General features: G+C 43.3%; 1 protein-coding gene across 1 annotated transcript in view; it reads left to right on the top strand.

Annotated features, from left to right (window-relative positions):
* The window catches only part of PELO (pelota mRNA surveillance and ribosome rescue factor), a 314,258-nt gene that overhangs the window by 121,586 nt on the left and 167,732 nt on the right, over positions 1 to 24,940 (top strand). The window contains exon 6 of the mRNA XM_086931709.1: positions 24,397 to 24,457. Coding sequence (XP_086787835.1) covers positions 24,397 to 24,457 — 61 coding nt within the window. The remainder of the gene's footprint in view (positions 1 to 24,396; positions 24,458 to 24,940) is intronic.

Genomic DNA, 24,940 nt, shown 5'->3' with positions numbered 1-24,940 from the left:
CCTCGTTTCTTTTATATCTTGGTGCAAACAGCACAACAATCCGCCACACCAGTGAATTATTCACGTCTTTAATTTGCTCACTTAATGACACTGGCGTTCTGTAATCAGAGTGCAGAGCCTGCTACCAAGCATTATGGATGACAGACAGATTTAAATGCTGGACAAAATGAAGCTCTCAGTGGTTCTGTAGTTAGTTTTTAACAAAGCAGTACTTAGATTAACTGCTGGAACGCATATTTCAACCCTACTGTATGATGTAAATTAATCACGTTATCCTGTAGTGTAGACAGCCCTGTTTTAATCGTTTATTTGCTTTTAAAAAAGACTGGTTAAAACTGTGTTTCATGAAATAAATGCACAACTGCACAGTTAACCAAGGGTAAGTTGTTGATTCAAATAATGTTGTTCAGCCTTTGTAGGTAAAATTAAACGAGATCTAAAGCGCAGTTTCAGGGCAATGTGAACAATGGCACCATGCTGTGAGTGAATACCTATAATTTTCTCAGCCAAGCAATACCTACTATGTGCACGGCCGCCGAATACTGTTATTTTATTAACCTGACATCTGCTTTATTCACAGCCCTGCCATACCTATAATATGCACGGCTGCCGAAAACTTTTATTTATTTACATGGGGCCCGCTTTATTCACAGCCATGCAATACCTATGATATTCACAGCCAGCAATACCTAGAATGTGCACGGCCGCAAATACTTTTATTTATTAACATAAAGCCCGCTTCACTCACAGCCACACTTAAAAACTGGCAAGCACAAATCAAGTTCCATTAACTTGATAAATGCGCTTGTCAGGGTGCAATCTAAACACAGAACGTTGCTCGTCAGCTGCTTTTGAACCACATGAACAGTGTCACGCAGGAACGCCAGTGGGGGGAGGAATGCCCCCTGGTTGCTGCCTGCTGGTATGGGGCACAATACAAGGTAATGCACAGTTTCTTTTTTACTGCTGCAGTTACTTGGAATTCAGGTGAAATGCGTGTTCTGCTTTTACGTTGCAATGTAATATATTCACACTGCAATGCCTGCATTGTTAAGCCACCTTGTTTATCCATCCGTTTTACTCAGCCAAATATAGCACCGCGCCCCTAACAACTACTGTTAAGGCAGACACCACACCTCCTTAAACCCCCCCTAAGACTACAAAGAGCCTAGGCTATGAAATCATAAAAATTAGCTTGGGCTTTGCTGTAGCTTTAATGCAATACTTTTTTCTTATAGTTCAGCAATCTTGTTAGTGGGTGTTGCTGTCCATAAAACATTCAGTACCCCTCGGGCGTGCAGGGAACTGCTCATTAGTGTATTCAATTTAGTCACAATCTGTGGTGCACCAGCCCGTCCCTTCCAACTCATGCTGGTCTAGAAGGCCATCAGCGATAACCCAGGCCCTGCTTAAACTCTGTGTCTCTCTACTGTCTCATCTCATTCTAGTACACACTGCTCGTTATAGGACCCCAAATATCACTTCACAACCCTGAGTGGCTTTTCTGTGTGCATCTCTCCCATAGCCGCTCTAGTCCTCCATCCAGGTTGGCATAAAGGAAGTGATAGAGCTGTGTGGCTGCCCGTGGTGGCATCCTTTGCTTTGCACAGTGTGCAGTGTGCGACTCTGATTCGACTCTTCTGTAGTCATTGATTTCCAATGATTTTGTGTTGTGTAAATAAAGTTCACATATGCTGGCAAGTGGGCTGCAGGTAGGCAGCACTCCTCTTTAATTTCTAGAAAGGTTTTCAATGTGCATATTGTATTAGCATCTCCCACCTTGTCTATCCCAAATTTTCCTCAGATCTGTGCATAGTTATCCACCCCCACAGTAAAGCTTTGAACACTATGTTGGGCAAATAAATAGCGCATTATGCCAGTTTGCACTTCAATGTCCCCCAAATTTGCATCATTGGTTCCAGGAGTATGGGAAGTTCCTCCTGTCTCCCAAACCATTGGGATCATAAAAAGCTTAAAATCTTTTCCTGTATATTTCCTGCAACCCCCCCGCCCTCCCGCCATTTGAAGTCCCTTCGCAATTCACTGTAGTTGGGATGATAGTTGGTAATATTCAAAGTTTGGGAAGCCAAGTCCATCCTTTGCAATCAGCATCTTGAGTGTGAAGAGTGCATCCCTATGCACCCCACATCTCACACAATGACACCACTAGGGAGTTTAATTTGCTATAATAGTTGGAGGTTTGTAATGGGGTTGATTAGCAAAGTGATACCGCTGTGGTTCTCTGTGCTCTTCACCCTTCACAAAAAGTTGGGAAGAAGGTACATTAGGATGGCAGAGGAGAGGACTTATCATTAGCCCACACATAAAGTCACCAAGTGGCACAAAGTTTTTAGACCCACCACTGCATCATAGAAGTACATTCAATAGGTACCACTATGGGACATACGCACTGAGGGAGGGTCAGTGCAGAGGCAGTGCCAACTAAAGTGTAATGTTTCGGGCTGGTAGTGTCGACTAATTTTGCATTTAAATCACTTACAAGATCACCCCTGGTGGATCGAAAGTAGTAACAACTACTAACTGAAACGTTGACTGGCTGTAAATCTGTACTGCACAGACATGAATGAAAGGGTATTTTCTGAGTGAACTTAAACATCACACTCCAGGCTTTAATACCTTAGACTAAATAATGTCCAATGCACAGACTGGAGAGCAGTGATGAGAGCATGTATTGAACCACACTACACTGATGTCCCTTTTCATTCGCTAACAGCAACTGTGCTTGTGTAACCTTTTGTAATGAGCTGCAGTGATGGAGTTTGGTGGGAAAAATGTCCTTGTACTTCTGTTGTAGAAAAGTGTAGGTATGTGGACTCATCCACACCCTATGCCCAATAAATCAAGCTCTTGCTCACACTTCCCACCTCGTCAGGTGGTCCAAGGAACACACAGGGCAATAATCGCATTTGCTGGACAAAAGCGTTGACAATCCAATCATAACCTGATGAAGATACTTCAGATAAGCAACCAAAGACTTCTTCCTTATACTGTTATGAAGACCTGCATTGCCTTAACTGGATTACAGGGTACATAATATGCACCAAGCAAATCAAATAGATATAAAAAGTGCAAGTTATGCCTTTGAATGGGAAGAAACCCATACAGTGGAAAGGAAACAAAAATCAAACATCAAAACCACGAAAACAACAGGATAAGCAATATTTCAGGTTTAAGGAGCGTTAGCACTATTGGGGCAGTGTTTTATTTGGCGTTATGCAAGTAGGACATTTAAAGAGAGAAACCAGGTTCGTTTTAGTACGCGACAGCAGAAAGATCTCACACCCAAGAAAGCTTTTTTTCCACCTTCACAATGAAGGGCAATGCTAGGCTCCCCCTTAAACACAAAAACATATTTTTCTGTAGGCATGTATTAGCGATTACTAGGCAGCTGCACTAAGATTTGATTCTCAAAACATAGTCACCAAATGCACACAGACATTTTGCAAATGTAATCAGATTTTGTGAATCAACCTATGTGCTAACAAGTAATTTGCAAACAAGGAAACTGCACAGGCACACAGAAAAATCTGCCTGATATTCAATTGGCAGGTCGCAATTTATCCTGCAAGAGACTTCACAACACCATCCCTGTGATCATATTCCAAAGCAGAAAACCTTTTTTAAACCAGCAAAAGTTTATTCAAGGGAATTTTAGGAAAGTTAGGTGAGAGCGGGCAGTGATTTCCAAGGGCCACTGCCTGTTCCCCCGAAGGTGTTACTTCGATTCACAAGGGGACATGGTTCAGAGGGAAACCTTTCCACTTTGCAAATCAGCTACCACCCCAACTTGAGAGCTAGTAGTTGACCAATAATGTTTTGGGATTGGCGAGTAACACAAGTTATGGCATGAGTAGTGTGCGTCAGACACTATAAATGGCGAATTTCACGTTTTTTCTTGCATGTTTGAGTCAGAACCATAAGTAAGTAACTGTTTTTTCAGTGAAATTGTATATGTATATATATTTATATACTGCACTCATTCTTCTAATCAGTATGCCTTTTGTAGGCCAGTCAGTTCGAGTACCTTCTAGTCTAAGTTCAATGGTTCCATCAAAGATCAGGTTTAGCTGTTTATTGAGATCTGACAAGCAGCAGGCAGTGTGAGGATGTACGCTGTTTTGTTGTTGATAATTTGATATACTATGTTACATGGACGGCCCAGAAGCCCTGCCAAGATGTTTATATGCTGTCTGCTGTATCTTGCTTGTGCATTGCCTAGAGGGTTTTTATGTTTGTGAATTAGCTGAAGGTACTGAGTGGGGCTGAGAGGTCCTGATATCCATCTGCTGGCTTCTCTTGACTGTGTTGGGTCGGTGTTAGACCTTCTTTTTATGCAGTACTGTTGTTCGACGGTGGGTTTTAACAGTAAGGTTAAATTCTGTTGTGACATGTACACATCCCTGTAACTAACTGGTGTATCTGTACAGTGTGCAACGTGTCAGAGGAATTCTCACTGATATGCTCAGTTGACAGTTCACGTACCGTTTTATTTTAGCATGGTAACCCCGCTAGCTTTAAAGGCGAAGTTGCTCTTTCACAACTTGAGTATATCCCTCAGTGGTAATGTGATGGACAGCAAGGCGCGTCACGTGGATTCTAAAAACGTTCGATGCACTTGTGCATGTACCATTAAGGACTGCATAATCTGACTCGTTTCAAGAGCAAAGCCAAGCTCGGGCGCAGCAAGGAGACAGTGTCTCTTTAAGAGCACATCACACTGTATCATCCTTTCGCTTCCTATTTCTGGTTTTATTAGCAAAGCAGCACAATGTTTATACTGGTGGGTATTACATTTGCCAGAACAATTACAGTATGACAAATGGCACATCAATGTAATCCATCAGCTCGGGCGAGACAGGAATCCTTTACCCGAGCCTGCCATTAATTCCCGGCTGCAATCTCTGGGACCCCGTGCCTCAGTATCCTTGACAACAGGGAGGACGCCGCGCAAGCATGCCATCTCGTCATGAAAGATGGGCACCTTTTTGGCTCACTGGAATTTAACCTTTGATATCTGCATATTAGTCTACTCTAAGCAAGGAATTTTAGGCTTTTGTTCTGTAAATATGCAAGACATTTACATGACACGCTAACCCTGGGAAGAAGCCTGAACTATCGCTAGCATCAGTCTTCAAAAGGCTGAACTAATAAAAAAAAAACAGAGTCAGTTCAAATTTTAATCATTCACTTGTACTTCAAGATTTTTTTTCTGTTTAGCCAGTGCTTCATTTGTATGAAAAAGTACAGGGCCCGAATGCTTTTCTTAACCCCTTCCATGCTCATGACGAGCTCAGCTCGTCATGAGGCACAGTTGAGCTGTGCTGATGACGAGCTGAGCTCGTCATGAATATAGGAGTATAGCAATTTCCAGCACAGGGGAAAAATAACCACAGCAGCGATGTGGTTAAGCCGCCCCCCACTTTCCTCACCCAGTGCTGTCGAATGCCAGGGCTGTGGTATACCAAGGTATCTAGTTGCAAAAATCTATTTCTTTACTTTTGGTATAATCGCGGCACCCGCGCTTTACTTTTAATGTTAAAAGTACAGCACGGGTGCCGCGATTATACCAAAAGGAAAGGGGAAAAAAATGAGGGCGGAAATCGAAGCTAGTTGTGCACGCGCGCACCACAGAGGAGCGGGGGGCCGAGGGAGCCTGTCGTCATTGTCCGCGCCTTGATGCGCGTCCTAGACACAGACGGGAATGGGCGGAGCAAAAGCGGGACATGCGCCCGCCTTTGCTCAATCGCGTGCCTTTTTTAAATTTATTTTTTAAACACGCGAAATCCAATGAGACGGAGAAAGCAAAACCACACGCACAAGTGTGTGGGTAGCTTTCTACAGCCCGTACAAGAGGTTTGGCGCTGTGCGAGCAGTGCTGCGCACTGCAACGCAGTCGCAAGACCTAAATAGGATCAATATGCTAAAAGTGTGTAAGAAACAGCCATTTTGCGATTTTGAAATTTTATCCTGCAGTTGGTAAATAATGTAAGTTATGGTGGAGATTCGGACATTTTGCTGAAGTATGTAGGGAAAAGAAAAATCTGAAAATGAGGAAAGGAAATGTGGCGTGGATGCGTGAACATGATAAAGGTAAAAATATTTGCAGTTGTATCTGATGTGAAGGTCTATTTGAAGAGGCAAAAGGTATTGTCCTTAAGTGTGTGAGTGGCGATTTGTTCCCCACCCAAATTAATTTTGGAACTCCTAGCTGTAGGAAGCTGGCTCTGTATATACTATACCAAAGTAAGGTATTGTGTACACAGAGTCCAGTGGAACTTCAAAGGTAGGCAGAGGTAAAAGTAGATAATACCTTACTCTCTATTTGTGAAAGTGGGGGCTAGCAGTAAGGATTTACCAGAGGGTAATGTTAAGCATTTATTTTACACTCTCAAGCAAGAAATGTCACACACTCAAAAACTGAACTCAGACCAATTTGTTTGTATAAAAATATTATTTAGTTATTTCATGTCTAGAACCAAGCCAGGCCTGGTGCAGGTCAGTGAAATAATACATGAAAGTCACCCTGAGCACACTTAGTAAATCTAATGGTCCTTTATATTGTCTAAAAAACCAAAGAACTCTTGATCCAAGTTCAAGGTATTTATTCAGGCAAGCAAACGAGGGCAGGTATAAATGCCATACCTCCGAAGGAAGCAGATGAGGCCAGGTATAAATGCCATACCTCACAAATTCCATATAACCTTCTGACACGCCCGCTTCCCCTGTTGAGGCATCCCTGGGTACTGTTTGGGGTTGGATTAATATGTTGGAGTTGTTCTGAACGACTGTTTCCGGATAACAATGACCACTCACCTGACTCCGGTTTACATAACTGGGTGTATTATTCCCTCTGACCCCTGTTTGGTTTCAACTCTGTACTTCTCACATTTTTTTCGGTTTTGATGGAACGCCAAGGATCCAGTAGGAACCATTAGGGCATGAAACATGTCGACCCCATTACCTTTTTCACTACTCACTCTTTTGAAAATTGAACTGACCCTCCTCTCTGGAGCATGGGTAACAGAGTTCTTTTTCCTGTTTTTAAACCTACCGAACGGATTCAAGAATAAATATTACTAGGGTTACAGTTGTGTTATTTTTAACTCGCCTGCTCACATCCTACACAACTGCATGCAGCCATTTGCTGCTCCCAGCATCTGGCCTCCATCGGTCTGACCCCTACTTCGAGTGGGAGAGTTGACAGGAAAACCAAATTAGGAGAAGAGTTTTGCCCACCTTTGCATCTCCACTCCTCAGGTGGGGGAGGTGAGGTGAAGCACAACTCTCAGTCCCCGCCATCTTGCAGACGGGGGTTCCAGCACAAGGCTTATGCCCCACTTCCACTGGAGGGTGGCATAATAGGGGGTATACCCACCCCAAGGAAGGAACCCAGTGGTCCCGACGTGTACCTGCCTGTAATGCCCCTAAATGTAGTATTTAGGGGCAATCCTGAACCTTGTCTCCTCAGACAAGAAGAGAGAAGAAGGATCCGAAGAAGCCATGCTTCAAGAAAAAGAGGAGGACACAAATAGACTTGGCCCCAGCTTTACTGGCCTGTCCCGGCCTCGGCTGACTACAGCGAAATCCCGGTGTATCCTGCAACCAGCAGCCCCCTAGAACCCAGAAGACCTGTCCTGCCTTTCCAAACCCAGCTATGTCTCCTGTGAGCCCAGCAGTTGCTCACCTACAGACTCTGGCTCCGGCCAAATACGTGTGTCTGCACCACTCTGCACCCAACGCACATGGCCAGAGTTCGAGTGGTCCAACTCCACGAGGTGCTCTCCCCGGCGATCCTGAACTGGGTTTTGGTGATCCCTGACCTGCTTCAAGTCTCCAACCGACGCCTGCAGCCCCTTTCTAGAGGATTCCCCCCGACCACAACCGGAGTCGGTAAGAAAAACCTGACACCAAAAGACACCCTTGCACCAAACGTCCCACTGCCGTGGGTGGCCCGACCAACAGTGTACCGGCATCCCAAGACATCCCAACTTGTTCTACATCAAAATACGCAGCGTGCAAAAGCAATGTGTGGGTGAAAAGGTACAGGGCCTTTAAGGGTGGCACAATAAGTGCTGCAGCCCTTGGAGGTCTTCTCTGGTCACTGTGCCATTGGTTCCTGTAGTACCTTTTACAAGGGACTTACATGTGGCCAGAGACTTGCCAATTGGGTTTTGCATCAGTACACTATTCATTGGAGTTAGCACAATATTCTTTTTGATTGCTACATATAATTTTCTGTCAGCACTCCCTTTCCTTGAGTATCCAATTGTGTTAGAAAGATTTGTGTAAATTGGGCATTATAGTAAACACCAGAAAAAAAGCTCAAGTGCTTGTGCTTAATGATTCGGGCAAGGGAAATTGGTTGCCTGAACAATTTCCCAATGTTCCTTTTTGGAGAATTTGGGATTATTAAAAGGTGTTTCGCACCAAACGAAACTCAGAAAACACTATGTCTGTAAAACAGAAGTGCATGTGAATGCCAGCAATTAATGTAAAATACTTTTGGAAAATTTGTTCAATTAAGGTATGATTGAAAGGAGACTCGTCACAAAGAGTATCTCCTATAATTCTAGCTAGAAAAAGGAAAGACAGCTTGAGGTTTTGTGTAGACCTTAGAGCAGTAGAAGCAAATACTATTACTGATTGTCATCATCTGCCAAATATAAATGTGCAAATTTTCTACATTGGAGTCAAGTGGTTTTCGACATTGGAACTGCGCTCTGCATACCATCAAGCGTTATTGATTCCTGAGCCCAGGCATCTCCATGCTTTTCTAATATCATTTGGCTTGTATCAATTTAAAAGGAGCCTTTTCGATTTGCCTTGGAGACCTCCGTTTTTTTAAGAGCTGTATTCTACATTTTCAGAGACATAGAAAAGAATGTAAGATGTTTTCAAGACCATATCTTCTTTTACTGTAGTTCTGAAGAAAACATTGACCTTATGAAGGACCTGTACAAATGTCTAAAAAGACTTGGTTATTTCACAACAAAGTAGAATATTTGGGACACAGTTTTCTGTAAATGAGGTGGCACCAACATCTTCTCTGATTGATTTTATTAAAGGATGTCCCACTTCCTAATAAGGAGAAACTGCTTTCTTTTCACAGATCTTTGTGAATATTATAGTATGTTTGTCAGTAATTTTGCAGAAAGAATGGAGCCTATAAAGTACTAATTAATGGAGAATATTGAGTTTGTGTGGTGAGATACACAACAAAAGGCATTTTAACAAGCTAATAAAAGAATATTATTTAAGCACCAATCCTTAAACCTTTCAGTGTAGGGAAGCAATGTGTAATAACTCTGGGTGTAAGTTTGTATGGAGTTGTGACTGTCCTATAGGGAAGCAGAAGTGGAATGTGGGACCAGGACTTGGAATACTACTGAGAGGAGATATATGGTATTTGGAAGAGAATTGTTGGCTTGTGCACGGACAATGGAGAATTTTCAAAACTGTGGGGTACTTGGTTCCTTTTAAGTACCAATCACAAGCAGCTAGTTGCCATTTCTTGACCAAGAATCAGGTGGAATGCTACTACTAAATTAGAATATAAGTCGCAAGAGTATTGTTTCCTTGTGGAATATGTGCCTTGTAGTTAGGGCTCCCGGTTTTCCGTTTTTACGGATTTATACATATAAATACAGACGGAAATCTATATTTCCTATGTCTGTATTTATATTTATAAACAGCAAAATACTAGTAAATTTGTCACACTGGCGTCGGGTATTGCTACCGACGGGGCACTTGGAATGGAAGATAAGGCGCGATAAGATAAGGCAAGGGCTTTAGAGAGCAGCAGGGCGCGGAGCAGAAACAAAGGGACACTGACAGATGGTAGCAAAGTTTTGCTAATGGACTTGGGCACGTAACACCTGTGTAAAAGGCAGCTCTCACAGGGGGTAGACACTGCCTGCAGTCTGGTAACAAGGGGAGAAATAAACAACAAAGCCTTGTTAACATGTGAATGGTCTTTCTAAAGACCTGTGAAGTACTCGGGTGAGGCTTCTATTTTAAAAGCTTTGTTATCTAATGCAGCAAGAAACTCCCCTGTGAGTGAATGGGCGCCTCCTGGCCCGGACTGCGGCAGCGGATTCCTTCCAGGAAGAACACAGGGGTTTAGAGTATGGCCCCCTCCTTTGCTGGCTCATGCTGTGGGACCCACGCAAGAGTAAATAGCTGACTGTGACTGTTGGATTAATATATGCAGCTGCTGGCTGGCTGGGCTTTCTGCGCAGGCCACAAGGTCAAAGGAGGAGGCCATCACTGGCACCTGAGGCACATGACGGGAACTTTTAAGCTGAGCAGAGGGGTGTAGCGCAGGCCAATATTTGTATTCCAGGGCCGTCAGTGGTAGTTCTTTCTTGTGCCACTACAGATTGAGGCATGTGCATAGGAAGTGTGGGGGTCGAGGGGGATATATCCCCCCCAGAGTTCGGAGTGAGGGGAATACGGGGGACAAGAGTGGGGGCACGAGGGGACAAAGGAAATTCCCCTCTGCGATTAACAGGGCCATTAGCGCGCGAAAGCGCTACCTAATGGCCCTGCACTTGCCCTGTGACTTGTCTCCAGTTACCTGCATCATGCTGCACGCCAATCACAGGGCACAAAGGAATGCAACACCCCTTCACCCCCCCCCCCCCCCCCCCCTCCTGTGTCCGCTCGAGATGTTTCTAGCGTCTTATCTGACAAGCACACGTTTTTCACAGGTCTTCAAAGGAGCATTTACATTACTTAGAGAGGTTTTGTTGACTGATTCCAGTATCCCATGTGTTCCCAATCTGCCTATTCGCTATTTCTTACTTTTCATTTTATTTTTACTGCGCCAGTGGGGAAATGCATGTACTGAAATAGTGAAAAAGCATCTCACAAGTAGGGACCACAGATTCCCCCCCCCCCCCCCCCCCCCCAAAAAAAACACTGACCATTTTTTTCTGTTTACAGAGTCTGCAAGAGAACATTGTGTTAAGAATATATTGTTACTTAATTTAAATTTTTGTTTAATTTAGTCATTAATGTTGGTTTCCCAGAGCTATGACATACTACTTGGTTGGAATCTTTTAAACCTGATAACTATTTTCCTATGAGAGCATTAATTTTTAAGCGTTCAATGCAAGTTTAACTGTTTCACAAATGTGCAAGCTTTTGTTGCACTTGCATACTGTGACTATTATTGCGTAGCCTCAAAATCAGTGCTCAGCTGTTGAAGCACCTATTCTTCCACATGCAAACTGCTGCCACATGAAACTTAACGAGCATTGGCATAGCCAATAGGTCTTGCCTTTGGGACGTTATAAGTCTTTATCCATGTAACAGTTGATATTGTTGCACCAAGGATATTGTGCTCTCTAACTAAATACTTATAAAGTCCCAAAGGTGAGACCTATTGGCTATGCCAAAGCTCGTTATTTGTTTTCTAGTACAATATAGACTATATTGTACACGAAAACGAATAACATTGTCAATTTTAATAAATGTGGAAAAATACTAGCTCTAGCGTCGTCTTATGTTTGTGCCAAAAATAAATGTGGATAAATACAGAAAACATGCCCAAAAAATAAATATGGATAAATACAGAAGGAAATGGCAAAAAAAAATACCATAAAACCAGGAGCCCTACTTGTAATATAAGTATGACAGTTGATTGTTTTTCAACGTTACCTTTAGAGGTTTCTAGCATAGATGGCAAAGTTGATTATAAAAAGGATGTTGAACTATTGGAAATATTATGAGAGATAATTTCTCTAGTTGTGAGAGTTGTCTGTAAGGAAGATTGGAAAAAGAAGAAGGATGTATGAGTTGCAAAGTTCAGGATTGTGGGGTCGAAGTTTGGATAGAACGAAAATATATGCCTACAAAACTAGCTGTGTGGAATGTAACCAATGAACTTTAAGTAGAAGGATTTTGTTGTTTAAAGGTGGGAAATGTGTTCCTCTATCAAATATGTGACTAAGAATTCTTCAAGTGGTCTATGGAGGGCATTCAGGTGTGTATTCCTTGAAGAGAAGACTTTGAGAGCATGTTTGGTGGTCTGGCATACAGGTGTGTAAGAAAATGAGTGTGTAAGTTGTGACAGGATGATTAAACTTAACTCTGTGACCCTTACTCCAGTTCCTTGGCCAGGTCAAATGTAGGAAGAAATTGCATTTAATAGTTCAGGTCCGTGACATAATTTGCCAGCTAATGCCAGATTTGCACTAGTATTAGTAGATAACAGTTCCAAATGGCCTGTAGTAAAATGTGTAGAAAAGGCCACAGCTAGTGTAATAATGAATTTCTTTAAAAATATCTTCAGTAGAGAAGAACACCCAGGTTCCCCAGTTACAGATAATGGCATATAACATAAGTCACAAATAAGATGGATTAGTGCCTGATGTGGAATTAAACATATTACAACTGCCTTATATGAAACTCTATGTAACAGTCAAGGCGAAAGACTTAACAGGGTTCTCAAAGATTGCGTAAAATGGGTGCACACTTTTGAGCACGAGTGAAAGGATATAGTAAGTGAAAAACTGTGGTTGTGCGGAAGTACCCCTCATACCATCACTTAAATAAGTCCCTTCCAATTACTGAAGGGTAGAGAGCCAGTCACCATATTCAAACACTGGTGATTCAAGGAGATGAGCTCTAAGAGTTCTGTTAGTTGCAACCAGGATATAGTAGGTAAGACAATAGCAGCAAGGCTGGAATGCATTTAAACAAGTTTAACTGCGGTAAACATATGATAACTCCAGATGTTAAAGTGGGAGACTGGGTAAGAATTTTAAAACCAAGTTGGGTCAAAATAGGAGATTCTAAATTTGGTAGTTAATTTAGGACTGTGTAAGTAAATCCTCACAGAGGTGTGACTCAGTTATATTTGGAGTGTCCGGTGTATTGTGAAGAGTGAAGTGAAGACGGTTCCCAGTGAAACCTTGGAAGAATCTTCCTTTTTGAGGATTGATATTGAGCTGAGCCCTTTTACAAGAGATAATAGGACTGGTAGCTAGGTGCAGAGATTTCTAAAGTCACTTAAAACATCCCACACCTTAGATCGGTCTCGATGCCATTCGAAGCTAGGACAACTTTTTCACTGTGTCCCGTTTCACAAATCTCGACAGCCGCACACGGCCAGTTTATCGTACCATATTTACTTCAGTGCATGATTTTATGTTTCTGTGGCACTTTGCACAAGGAAAGTCTACCACATTGAAGGTGTATAACGCCCTGTTTTAAATGCTATTGTTCAATGGCAATTCATAACTGTACTTGGCATGTCTTGCGAAAACTACTAGGCCTTTGAAATCCTACCCTGGACAAAGTTATTAAATCCCACTGCTGCACTCTTGAAACTTGAGATCCTTGCAGTTGGATGTGAGAGGTGTTTGCAGTACTGAAAGTGTGAAAAGTATTTGGCTTACGTTGAGGGATATTTTAGCAGAGAAAGTTGAAATAAGGTTCAGAAATATCTAAGTCAGGCAAAAAATGAAGTCTCTTCCGGCTTAACAGGGAGTGCTGTGACGTGGAGGTGTACGCGTGGACTTGGACCAAAGTATTCATCATAGTGCGATGGTCTAGGGAGCCTTTTCGACGCTCACTCAGACCCCAGTCCCCCTTTGGCCTGAGGAGGAAGTGACTGTGGTGCCGCCACGTCAGCAGCCAATGCCCGAGCAAACCCCGCAGGGGTGTAACAACTAACACTACACCTTCGTTCGCCTATGAGCCCTACAATCAGACAGTTATATGCTTTTCAATTCGTTTTCTAGTATAGCAAGTAGTTAAAGACAACTCGAAATCAACTTAATTTAGTGATAAATCGAGGGGACACTTGTTCTTACTTCACACATTGCAATTCGGCTGAAATTCTGCGAGCGACTTTCAAAGATGTCACGTTAGTTAAGGAATGCATGTGCTTTGCAGTCAGCAACACTGCGTGGGAGATTATTTTTGTTTTTAAAGGAGGTGTGCTATTCTTCGCATCAAAGTATCTGTTCATATTTACCAGGGCCCGAAGAACATGATGAAATACGGCACCTCGGTAATGGCGTGAGTGAACATCTCGACAGACTGCAGCCGCACCGCCCCCCTCCAGCAGCAGCGCGGTTCTGTCTCTCTCCTAGCCTCCCGCCCCTCTCACCTGGCAGAAACGCTTGCAGTATGACACCGTGGCTGCCTCGCACGCTGCTTGCTCCCGCAGCCGGGTCTCCAAGCCTCGTAGGGTTTTCCGTAGATGCTGCACCAACTCCGGTGGCATCCTCCTCTTGTTGTCGTCTTTGGCTCCCGAATCCGGTTCGCCCTCCCCGTCCGCCATCTTCCCTCTCCCAAACAGCGCGTAGGCAAACACGTCATGCGACGAACAAGCGCCACTCTTGATAATGTGTCTACTAGAGGAAATGCATCTGAAAGTAGCCTAGAACACCAAATGGAAGGACACGCGTGACACTGACAACAAGTCCGAACATCGGAGCTGGTTCTCACAACATCAAAGGGGGCGGGATACAAAAACACGGACAGCGTGAGGGGGCGGTATACAACAGGAACAAAAAGACACGGGCAGTGGGAGGGGGCGGGAAAAAAGACTGAGAGAACGAGGAAAGAGCAGCCTACCTCAACTTTACCAGCAGGAAAATGGCGGCCTCAAGCTTCAGAAATTTTTCGGATTTGGGGGAGTGTTCGGTGTTCTCAGAATGGGCGTGGCCTAAAAGTGGAAAGAAGAACACCGAACACACCTCCAAATCCGGACGGAGCCTATTCGGAGGGACAGCTCTCTCTTCCAATGGCTGGCCTCCGTTTAGGAAGCCAGCCAATGGGAGAGAGGCAAAAATAGAGGCGGGACAAATCGTACTACTAAGAGTCATTAGATCTCTGTACTTTCGGCAGAACCGGATAGTACCTCGACCTAAAAAGAAGTGGGGGGATGCTGACGTCACACCAGCAAGTGACGTCTCGAAAGGTGGCTTGCGCCATCAGACTCCATGCCTCCCTCTCGCTCAACTCTTAGATGCAATTGCATTGGAGAGGCCAGCGCGTGAGCAGCGTTCTGAATGAGCTCTGATCTCCCCCCCCAGAGAGGTCAAAGAGTGAATATGTCGCTCCATTTGCTCTAGTTATCGAGCTCCCCGGTGAAATAAGTGGGGGGGACGCCGTCCACCCGTGAGGTACCCCGACTCGAGCCCTGGAAATCTCTCAAGAAGAAAGTCCCTCTCTGCTCCCCCCTCCGCAGATGTTGCACTCGAGGCCTGTATCAGGGGACCAGCTGAGGATGCGGGGAAGTGGGGGCACGGATGATAAAAGCGCACACGGTGGGGCCCAGCGTGAGGCGCACCGGGAACTCCTCCAAAAGCGCCCGCTCCTCAGTGCGCGGCCTGCCGGCGTCCTCCTCAAATTGCCATGTGTGACATTTTCATAATTTCTGTGTGATAATGAGTAACATTTGATCGACTATGAGTGGCACTTTCTGGCCAGCAAAACGAAGTAGTAGTAGTAGTAAAATCAAAGTTTATTTAGACAATAGTCTATAAACCATACACAAGACCATGGATCCACTTAGCAATAGAAATTTTACATCATAGTTCATTTTAACACTCAGTACACATTTAAAACCATAAAAGCACTAAATTGATATTTTCCATTTTTTAAAATCTTAATATCTTAAAATTTCCCAACTTCCTTGGTTGTCTCCTTTACAGCTTCTCTTATTGCTTTCAAAAATTTCCCCAACGCAATTGTGATATCTAAAAACGACATTTCAGTAAGGAGAACAACAGCCTCTGATCGTGCGTTTACCTTATACTTTAAAAATATTGGACGCAAAAACATTTTACGCACTGTTAAAATCCATGTACAGTCCAGTAATATATGTAAAATATCATTCTTCACACCTAGGCCACATTTACAAATACCATCAGGTTGGATCAGGGCTACTTTTAATTTACTGTCGATCTTCCATGGATTTAAGCCTACCCGAACCTTCATGATTTCGTACCTTAACCATTTACTGGGTAACACATCCAAATAAGGGAACCGGACATCCTTTTCCCATTCATTCCTTACCCAGTTTACTGATTTTTTCAACTTCAGGTACTCCAGATCTTGTGATCTGGAATATTCTTGCCCTCGGCCCCTAAGCATTTTCTTAGTAAAAACTAGGTCCAATAAGGGTTGTTCGAGGGTCAACTTTAATTGCGCAGTTACTAGCTGAAGGGTTTTCCTCACTTCCCGTGCCCAATGTAAACTGCTTGCTTGTATTTCCTTTCTGCACCAAATTGACACCTTCTGATCACCACCGGGCGTCTGGCGGTTCCAAAATCTTAGCAATGACATTTGTGCCTTTACCTCCCATGCCGTCAAGCCTACCTCCAATCTAATAGCTTGCAACATGGATCCGTTAGGTAGGGACAACAGCATTTTAATTATCTTCCCTTCCTCTCGGTCCCAACCTCTTTTACCACTCAGATAGAGCACTTCAGCGCCGTAGAGAACTTGTGGGGGTATCATAGCTTCAAATGCCTTTTAGTAACGGTCTGTGAGACATGTCACCATAGTCCTTATTAAATTTTTTCAATCCACAGACCGATGAGGACGCCTTTGAAGTTTGTGCCGCCACATGGGTATTCCACTTCAATGCACTGTCAAACCACAGGCCTAGATATTTGTATTCATTTACTACCTCTAATTTGTCTAAACCTAAAAACCATTTTAAATTTTTTACCCTCTTCCCGAAACATAGGATCTTTGTTTTCTCCATATTCACCGATAGAAACTTTTTGTCACAATATATTTTAAAAGCATTTAATTTCCTTTGGAGGCCCATTTCAGTTTGGTCCACGATCACTAGATCATCAGCATATAAAAGGCATGCAACTTTATTATTATTCATGCGCGGGCTCGCACTCTTTTCAACTTCCAAAACCACGGGAAGGTCTGATAGGAAGATTGAAAAGAGCAAGGGTGCCAAAACGCACCCTTGTCTCAAGCCATTCTTTACAGGGATTTTCTGCGTTAATGAGCCCTTTGAATCTCTAATGACCTGGGCCCAGTTGCCACTATGTAATTCTTTTAGAATATTTAATATGCCCTCCGGCAATGCATAATTTTCTAGCACTTCCCAAAGGCTGCTTCTATCTACTGAGTCAAAGGCAGCTCGGAAATCGACGAAACAGCAGCATAATTTGACGTAAATGAAGGCGAGGTAAGCGTATAAATATCTCAAATTACAACCATTTGCACAACCTGAAGCTATTATTTTAAGCAGTTTAATGTGTTTAATGTGCGGTCCGTAACGTCACTTCTTTATGAACTATAGCAATGAAACAAGTAAACATAGCCAAATGTATTTATCAGCTACAGTCTTTTGACTGATAAAGTGGAATAATTGTTTCTAAGCGAAGTTAATTACAAGCACGGTATTCCAGTGCTTTCTTGTCCAACTTAATGATTCTCACAGTAATATTAGGTGCAGAGAAGGATGAAACGGGCAGCCAGCCCTGCTAGACCGCACCAAAGGAGGCCAAAACATGATCTGCAAAATTATTTGAAAACATTAGGATCTTTACAGCGCACAGTGATGCCCCGACTGACTGACAACTCGCTGTGTGCGTCGCCCACCTCCACTCTGTAATGAACATCATGTCGGGCGTCCCCTTCATGGGATCTGTGTGGCTGGCGAATTAAAGTTCCCAAAAACGGCCTTAACGTGATCGCGCGCCTTAACACTACATTAAAATGTAAATTGATCAACATTAGCAGCATTATTTTGTGTCACCTGAGGCCTGCAGCTTCGGTGGCCGGCAGGGGTGGGCTGCAGAAGACCACAGGGAGCAGTTATTATATTATGGTCTCCGTTTCACTGCCTTGGACCCACCTGCCAAGCACGTGCAGGTTATTCTGCGCATGACAATACTGGCCCAGCCTTGCTCCACCCTATTCCCCCCCAGCTGCGTGCCACGCAAAATTTCATCACGTACCCGCTGGTTTATTTATGAGGCGCGGCATGAGTTACTTTAAAAGTACGTTCCAGATGGACCCTGCTGTCTGCAAATGCACTCTGTGCCAAGGGGGCCCCTGGGGCTGGGGGGGAGGGGGGGGGGGCAATGCGGGGGATACGGGGGCTTGTTACGCCCCTGGACCCCCTAGCACTTTAAGTCCTAAAGGAGACCCCTGAAATATGCTTGCAAGTACCTGTATGCAGTATATGGTTTTTTTTCTCCATGGGAAAGCATTACCACGTAAAAACGCATGTGTGAAAGTTTTACTTGCCTGTAAAACTTCTCAGTGTCAAAATATAGATGAGCTAGTATCATCAGAGCGTATCAGTCTATGATCGATCAGTACATGGACTATCTTAATTAATAGTATCTGGAATTGAGATGCGCACACACACACACATTTAAATATATAAAATTTGAGTGGGATAATTGTGAAAATGAATGTGTCGGTACAAAATCTCCCAGACTTCAACGCATGCGTGACACAACTCTGTTGATTTCTTTGTTTGCGGCTGGGCTAGGAGATTGAAGATGATATTGTGAAATACTTCTCTTATGCACTCAACAATCTGTTTCAGTCCTAGGGCTTACTGCCCCCTTTACCATTAACCCCTACGCTGCGGGGGTAATTCCCCCGCTGTGCTTGGGGGGAGGGGGGCGCGCACAGCACCCGCATGCTCACGACGAGCTCAGCTCGTCATGAGGCACGGCGCTCCGGTGCTCATGACTAGCTGAGCTCGTCGCAGGTGCACCGGCTCCCGTGGAACGCTCAGCCCAGCAGGGCAATTATCCCCGCATGCGAGCGTTCCACGGCTCATGACGAGCTGAGCTCATCATGAGCACCGGAGCACGGTGCCTCATGACGAGCTCACTTCGTCATGGGCATGGAAAAGGTTAATTCAGTAACTTTATATTTCCAAGTGTAACAATGTTAGCATCACTCTGTTTAATTTTCAGGAGTGTGCACGGCAGGGTTGCAAAGAACTGGACAAATTTCATTTTGCAAGAGATAAAGGTTTTTTAAATACTCTGCAGCACCATCTGTTAACGTGGCCTCACTGTAAAACTATCCAGAACTGAATTTAAAAAAAGACGGAGCTACAGTAAAGGCCTCTAGAACTATGCGATTCTTTGGTGATGTCCGCTTAATGATGGATTTGCCACATTTGGTATATAATCCACCAACTGATGCCTAATCTGCAGAGTTCAACAAAACATCGTTTAACTCCAATGGATTATACTTTTTTTTTTGTGCCACTTGTAGTGTTACGCATGGGCAGGTGCTTTGAAAAGTTTAATAGTTCATCTTTCAAATGCTTTCTTTTTGTATTCCGGTATCAAATGAGATGAAACCCGAGTTTGCCTAGAGAGGCTTTAATGTACATTAAAATATCTAAGTAGTAAACTAATACTGCCCCAGAATACTCAGCATTATACCGCTTAATTGACCTATTTTTCCGCATAATTTAATCAACTTGTCCTCCGCTTCTTTCATTACTTCCTGCGCTCTGGCAGACAGCAGAATGTGAGCAATTGGAGCAATCCTAAGAGGGTCAGATCTCTTTGGATCACTTTTTTAGCTCTGCCAAAGATTCTGCAGATTTCTTGGCTTTTGCCTAACCTTGCAGAGGAGTACTCTTTGCTACTATACTGTATTTACCAAGTCCAAATGTCCTATAGAACATTTTAGACCGGCCACTCTCATACAGATGAAATCCATGTAGATGCAAAAACGTGATGTATGGAAATGCTTGAACTAATCTGAATCAGTAATCTGAGCACATTTATCCTACTGTTTTGTTTTTATGTTTACTATACTATGCATATCAGCTGTGGTTGTACTCCAGTTTGAACAGTGCCGCCTGAGCTGCTAGTCACCATCCTCTCTGAACTATTTTGTTTCCTTGTGGCACTGCCATGTCATACTTTTCTGGTGGATAAGATACAGTAATCGGACTTCTGGTGCTAATTCCCACATTTTCACTGGGAATTCCACCCAAATATTTGGTTGAAATGCCACTTGCCAGCAGAGTTTAATATCACCAGAAACATTGTGCTGCTAAAATATTGATCTTGTGGTGAAAATCTCTAGAAAGTAAGTATATATATGTACGTATAGATTTACTATTCTTTAGTCCTCATCTACATACCTTGAGTATATATAATCTGCACATATATGTGGATTTAAATATAGTACACCTTTACACATTTGTATATGCTTAATGATATTTTGGCCTGCTATTTTGTCCAAGATAGTCAGTTAGCGCAATATATTTTCACGTTACTGGGTCAACCGGAATTAGCAGGCCACTCGTAATGAGGACCTGTGAAGGCTCTTCTTTTCGCTGCCTTTCTTTATTATTATTATTCCATTTCTTCTTGGAAGAATCAGGTGCTTGACTTGTGTTTTCTTTCTCAGGACCACCCATAAGTTGAGGTTTTGTTGCTCTAGCGCCCAAACTATCTCTACCTAATTCAGCATAGGTGTCTTCGATAATTTTAGGTAATTCACATTCCTGTTGTAAATGAGTGAAATTTCTCATGCGTTGGCTTATTTTCACTGCTGCTGCCCCCCCTTTTATGTTTGCTAATATAATAGCTGACACCTGGGCAACATTTCCAAATAATTTCATCTACAAGTTCAGAGTAGGTTCTGCTCCGTACTCATTCTGTATTTGTCTAAATACTTCTGGTATAACTGCTAATGAAGGGATACCATGAGTTCTGGTATATATTGCAGCGACAACTGTACCCCTAGAGGTACAGTCCTCTATCTGGGGAGCTGACCCCATTGGCTAGCATTTTGTTAGAATTCTGGGTTTTTCTTGAGGGCTTGTGTGTGGAAACACTGTCTCTTCCTGTGTTATTTTTTTAGCTATACAGAATGGCATTTGCTCACGTCTAATGGGCATTTTACCCATAACTGCGTGTAGCATTTGTGGAGTTATTTTAGTTGTAGATCCCTGAATTTGTCCTGTTGGTGTAGCTGTTGCTGGCTGAAGTGTGAGTGTTCTCATCACAAACTGTTTCAGGCTTCTGTAAAGTTTTATAATTTCTTTATGAAGTGGACAAAAGTCTGCTACTGGTATTGTGTCAATCAAATCAGGGTAATTTATTAAGCTCACAAATCACCTGTAAGTCTCATATAGAATCAGCTAAGAGAAGAAAGTCGGTTAGTTATCAAACAGCCATGTTTTTGGTTCCCTATGAAAACAATTGTGGGCAGTGATGGCGCGTAGGTGTAAAGGCAGTTTGTTCCAAAGAGTGAGTGCAAGAGAAGAGAAGGCTCTTTCTCTGTTCTGATAGTACAGGTTCTGATGGGAGTAAGGAGAAACCTATTGCTGGATCTCAAGGTCCTACAAGGCTGGTACCATTTGAGCTTGTTTGCCCAATAGTTCGGGCCTCTGCAGTACATGTTCTTGTGCGTTAAGCGTAGGATCTTAAAACAAGTACGCTTCCTGACAGGAAGCCAATGAAATCTCAGGTTGGAAGCAGAAGGATAACCCGATGGGAGGTTCATAACTAGCCTGGCTGCGGTGTTCTGCAGGACCTGCAGTCAAGATAAAAGGTGTTCAATTTTTGAAGACAATGAGGCATTTCCGTAGTTCATATTGCTGATAATCAGTCCCTGGACTAGTGGTTTCTAGCTTCCATCAGAATCCATTTGAAGACCTTGCGCAAATTGCGAATAATGCCAAAACAGGAACCTATTATGTAAATCACCTGATGTTTCATTGATAACTGATTGTCAATTTGGATTCCTAAATTTCGGACTGACTGCCTGGGCATTGGACAAGGACTGAGATTTAGGGGCCACCAATCACTGGACCAGTGCTCATGAGCCCTGCCAAAGAGTACTATCTCAGTTTTACCTCTGTTTAATTGTAGATGATTTACGTTCATCCACCTGTTGATATTGATCATGCAATCTTTAAAACGTGACTTGGTGTCTGTTGGATCTGGGCCAAGGGTGATCAGGATCTGAGTGTCATTGGCGTATGACATTACGTCAAAGCCAATGTCTGGATGCAGTGTGTATGCAGCTAGGACTGACCAAGTTGCACATCTCTTCCAAGCGGACTGAATCTCACTTTTTCTTTTGTCTGTGGGAGGGCGCCTTTAAACCAGTTTAAGTGCTCCTGGTAGATGACTGTATTCATCTGGTGTTTCATCTTTAGTTTAAGAATAAAATGTATGTGTTTGTGCATCTGCTTGTGGGAATTTAACCCATGAATAGAATACCTCTATCCTATATGATTCGAGATTCTAAATCACAAATGTTACAGTCCCACCCTTAGCTGTGACTCCATAGTCTGCTAGTTTTAGATTAAGGGCAGTTCTAACGTTTTCTGAAATGTTTATTTAATCTTTTTCCTCCCTTGCTGCAGCCGCACGTTGTGCTGACACAGTGCCATCTTCGTCAGCCATTATTTTGAAAAAGAAGTTTCAAGGAAAGTGAGATAAGGTTTTATGCACAATTGGAACTATGTGTTCTTCGCAAGCTTGATAAACCTACAGCCAATACATAGGATATGCCTACTCGGCTGTGGCGGATAGTTCTCTTCCCACTCCAGACGTCTTTGGGAAAATGTGATTAAGGGTCTCTGAGAATAGCACAACTGAACTACTCCGATTTGACCATTAAATAAGTATCAAAACAATGTTGTTGGTGCCATGTCGTGTAGTTCCCAAAAATCTATATAGGATCTGAGGGTTTAGACAACATAGACTGTGGGATTGGTGTCCAGACTGATTCCAGACACCCCCACCGGGTATATTCGCCTGTAGACCTACTATCTCCCAGTGCCACTAGAAACCCCTCTTACCAAGGAGAGTATAGTTCTTGGCAACTATCGAACATGATAACTCTGTCCCATCAGAGATCGTGTAAACAGTATAGTACTTTTCGCTCAGTCACTCGTGCTCACTTTGTCTCAGAGAGATGCACAGAATAAATGGTGGGAACGTTTTCAAAAAGCATTTATTGAACTAGTGTCATTCTAGTGTAAAATATGTGTGCTGAAACAACCATAAGACAGAAACAGATGTAAATGATTATAAGCGCCAACAGAGTAAAAGGATGGTAGATCTCTACCATAATTCTAAAGCGAAGAATACAGGCAGGTATAAAAGTACATGACCGTAATAATGCGTACTCCTACAATGCAACCCTAACTAGATGTACCGAAGTGTACCTAGCATGTATGTAGGTGTGGAGCCAAGAATCCCTCGGGGATAAAGTCAAGCTCATTATCTGAAGTGAGGGACTATGGGGCCCGTCTTGGTCTCGAGATGGACACAATGCAAGGGATGTCAGACCACTGCGAGCTGGAGTGTCTGCGTGCAGGAACTTCAGCGTCTTGCTTCAGTGTGTCAGCATGGAAGTCCTTTTTCTTCTCTCCCTGCCTCAGCAAAGATATGGTGTTTACATACCCAAAGTGGTACCCTCAGGGGATCTAGCTTGCTGTATCATTTCAGACTTAGGATGACGGAAGGAATGACTCTTATACATACTTATTATGCAGGAAATGGTAGTCCTGCTGAGTTTCCAAGAATTCTCATGCATAATTGAATGAGGCTAGTTTTCAGGGAAACCCCACGTCCTGTAAGCAGTACTGTAAGTAGGCTAAAGGTCAGCCCCAAGAAGCATTATGTGGTGTAATGGCAAAGGAAAATAAAGGTGAAAGGTTAGGTTGCTACCTGAGCCTATATTGGGGTACCTATATGAAACATAACAGTTTATGGTTGTGAATATCCTTTGTAACCTCTGCATATCCTTAATTTGAGTCCCATTGAGGTTTTAAACCTCTGGTGTCTTCTGTGTTGGGTTCCCTGTGTGTGCTTTGTCCAAGGTGGGCAAGGTGGTGGTTAATTGTAACTTCCTTTGTCAGCGATGGAACCTGTGCGAAGTAGTAGAATCTTGTGCCACTGCCCATGGACCTACTCTACCTGTTTTTGTCGCCCAGTCCTGGCCTTCCAGTACACTGTCGTTTTGTGAGTTTGACACAGCCGGAACATCCTTCGTCTGTATTTCAGCAATTCAGAAAAACCACTGACTAAGAGCACTTCTTATCCAAATATAAGCATTTTAGCTGCCCTTTCCACATTGATGTACAAACATGTGTATTTTAATGTATGCAATGTGCTTTTGTTTGGTTTCAGGACTAGCACAAAAGCCATTTGAGGTTTTTCGGAGCATGTGCATGTGGCATCTAATCCAATTCCCTCCCTATGTTCTTATGTCCCTGCCAGAAGGTGCATCAGCCCTTTGAGAGTATAGTTGGGTGGGAGGAGCGCCACTTACTTTGTCTGTTGCTCAGCACTTGGCTTCTGTCTGGTGTTCTTGTGATATTGTTACAGTAAGTTCCACATGGAACCAACATTGTTAAATCTCTTTCCTCTGCAGGCTTTGGAGCGGTTTTATGAACAGGTGATGCAAGGTATTCTCCGACATATAAACTTTGAAGGTGAGCTTCTCTGCAAAAAAAATTACCTCCTGGAGACTGAGAAAATGGGTCTGCCTTACTCCTTCCTTACAAAAAAAGAGCCTTTACGGTGTTGGTCTCGGACACAAGGACCGTCTCTCTGGTTTCACGGGTCTCTGAAATATGTGTATTTTAGGTAACATGTCTTTGCATGCCTTGGTAGCAGACCTATCCTTCCTATTACGTGAATCGAGGCCTACACAGGAGAGTTATCAGTTAACACTTGTGTTAACAGTTCCTACAGGCTCAGATTGCAGAGATATGTCTTCAGTTGTACAGATTTTAGAGGACTCTGACAATAACGCTATCTTTCTGGGTGGGAGGGTTTTACGGGCTGAAACAGAACAGCTATCCTTTAGATTATGAAGCTGTTCTGTTACCAGCTCGCCCTCGTTCAAAATCTGCCAGGTTTGGTCCACATGCATCTGGTAATGCAGATCTCGCAAACTCAAGCTTAATTAATCT

Source organism: Lissotriton vulgaris, chromosome 7 (assembly GCF_964263255.1).
Source record: "Lissotriton vulgaris chromosome 7, aLisVul1.2, whole genome shotgun sequence".
Lineage (NCBI taxonomy): Eukaryota > Metazoa > Chordata > Amphibia > Caudata > Salamandridae > Lissotriton > Lissotriton vulgaris.
Note: the sequence above shows the minus strand (reverse complement) of the source record. Positions and strands in the feature narration are given on the sequence as shown.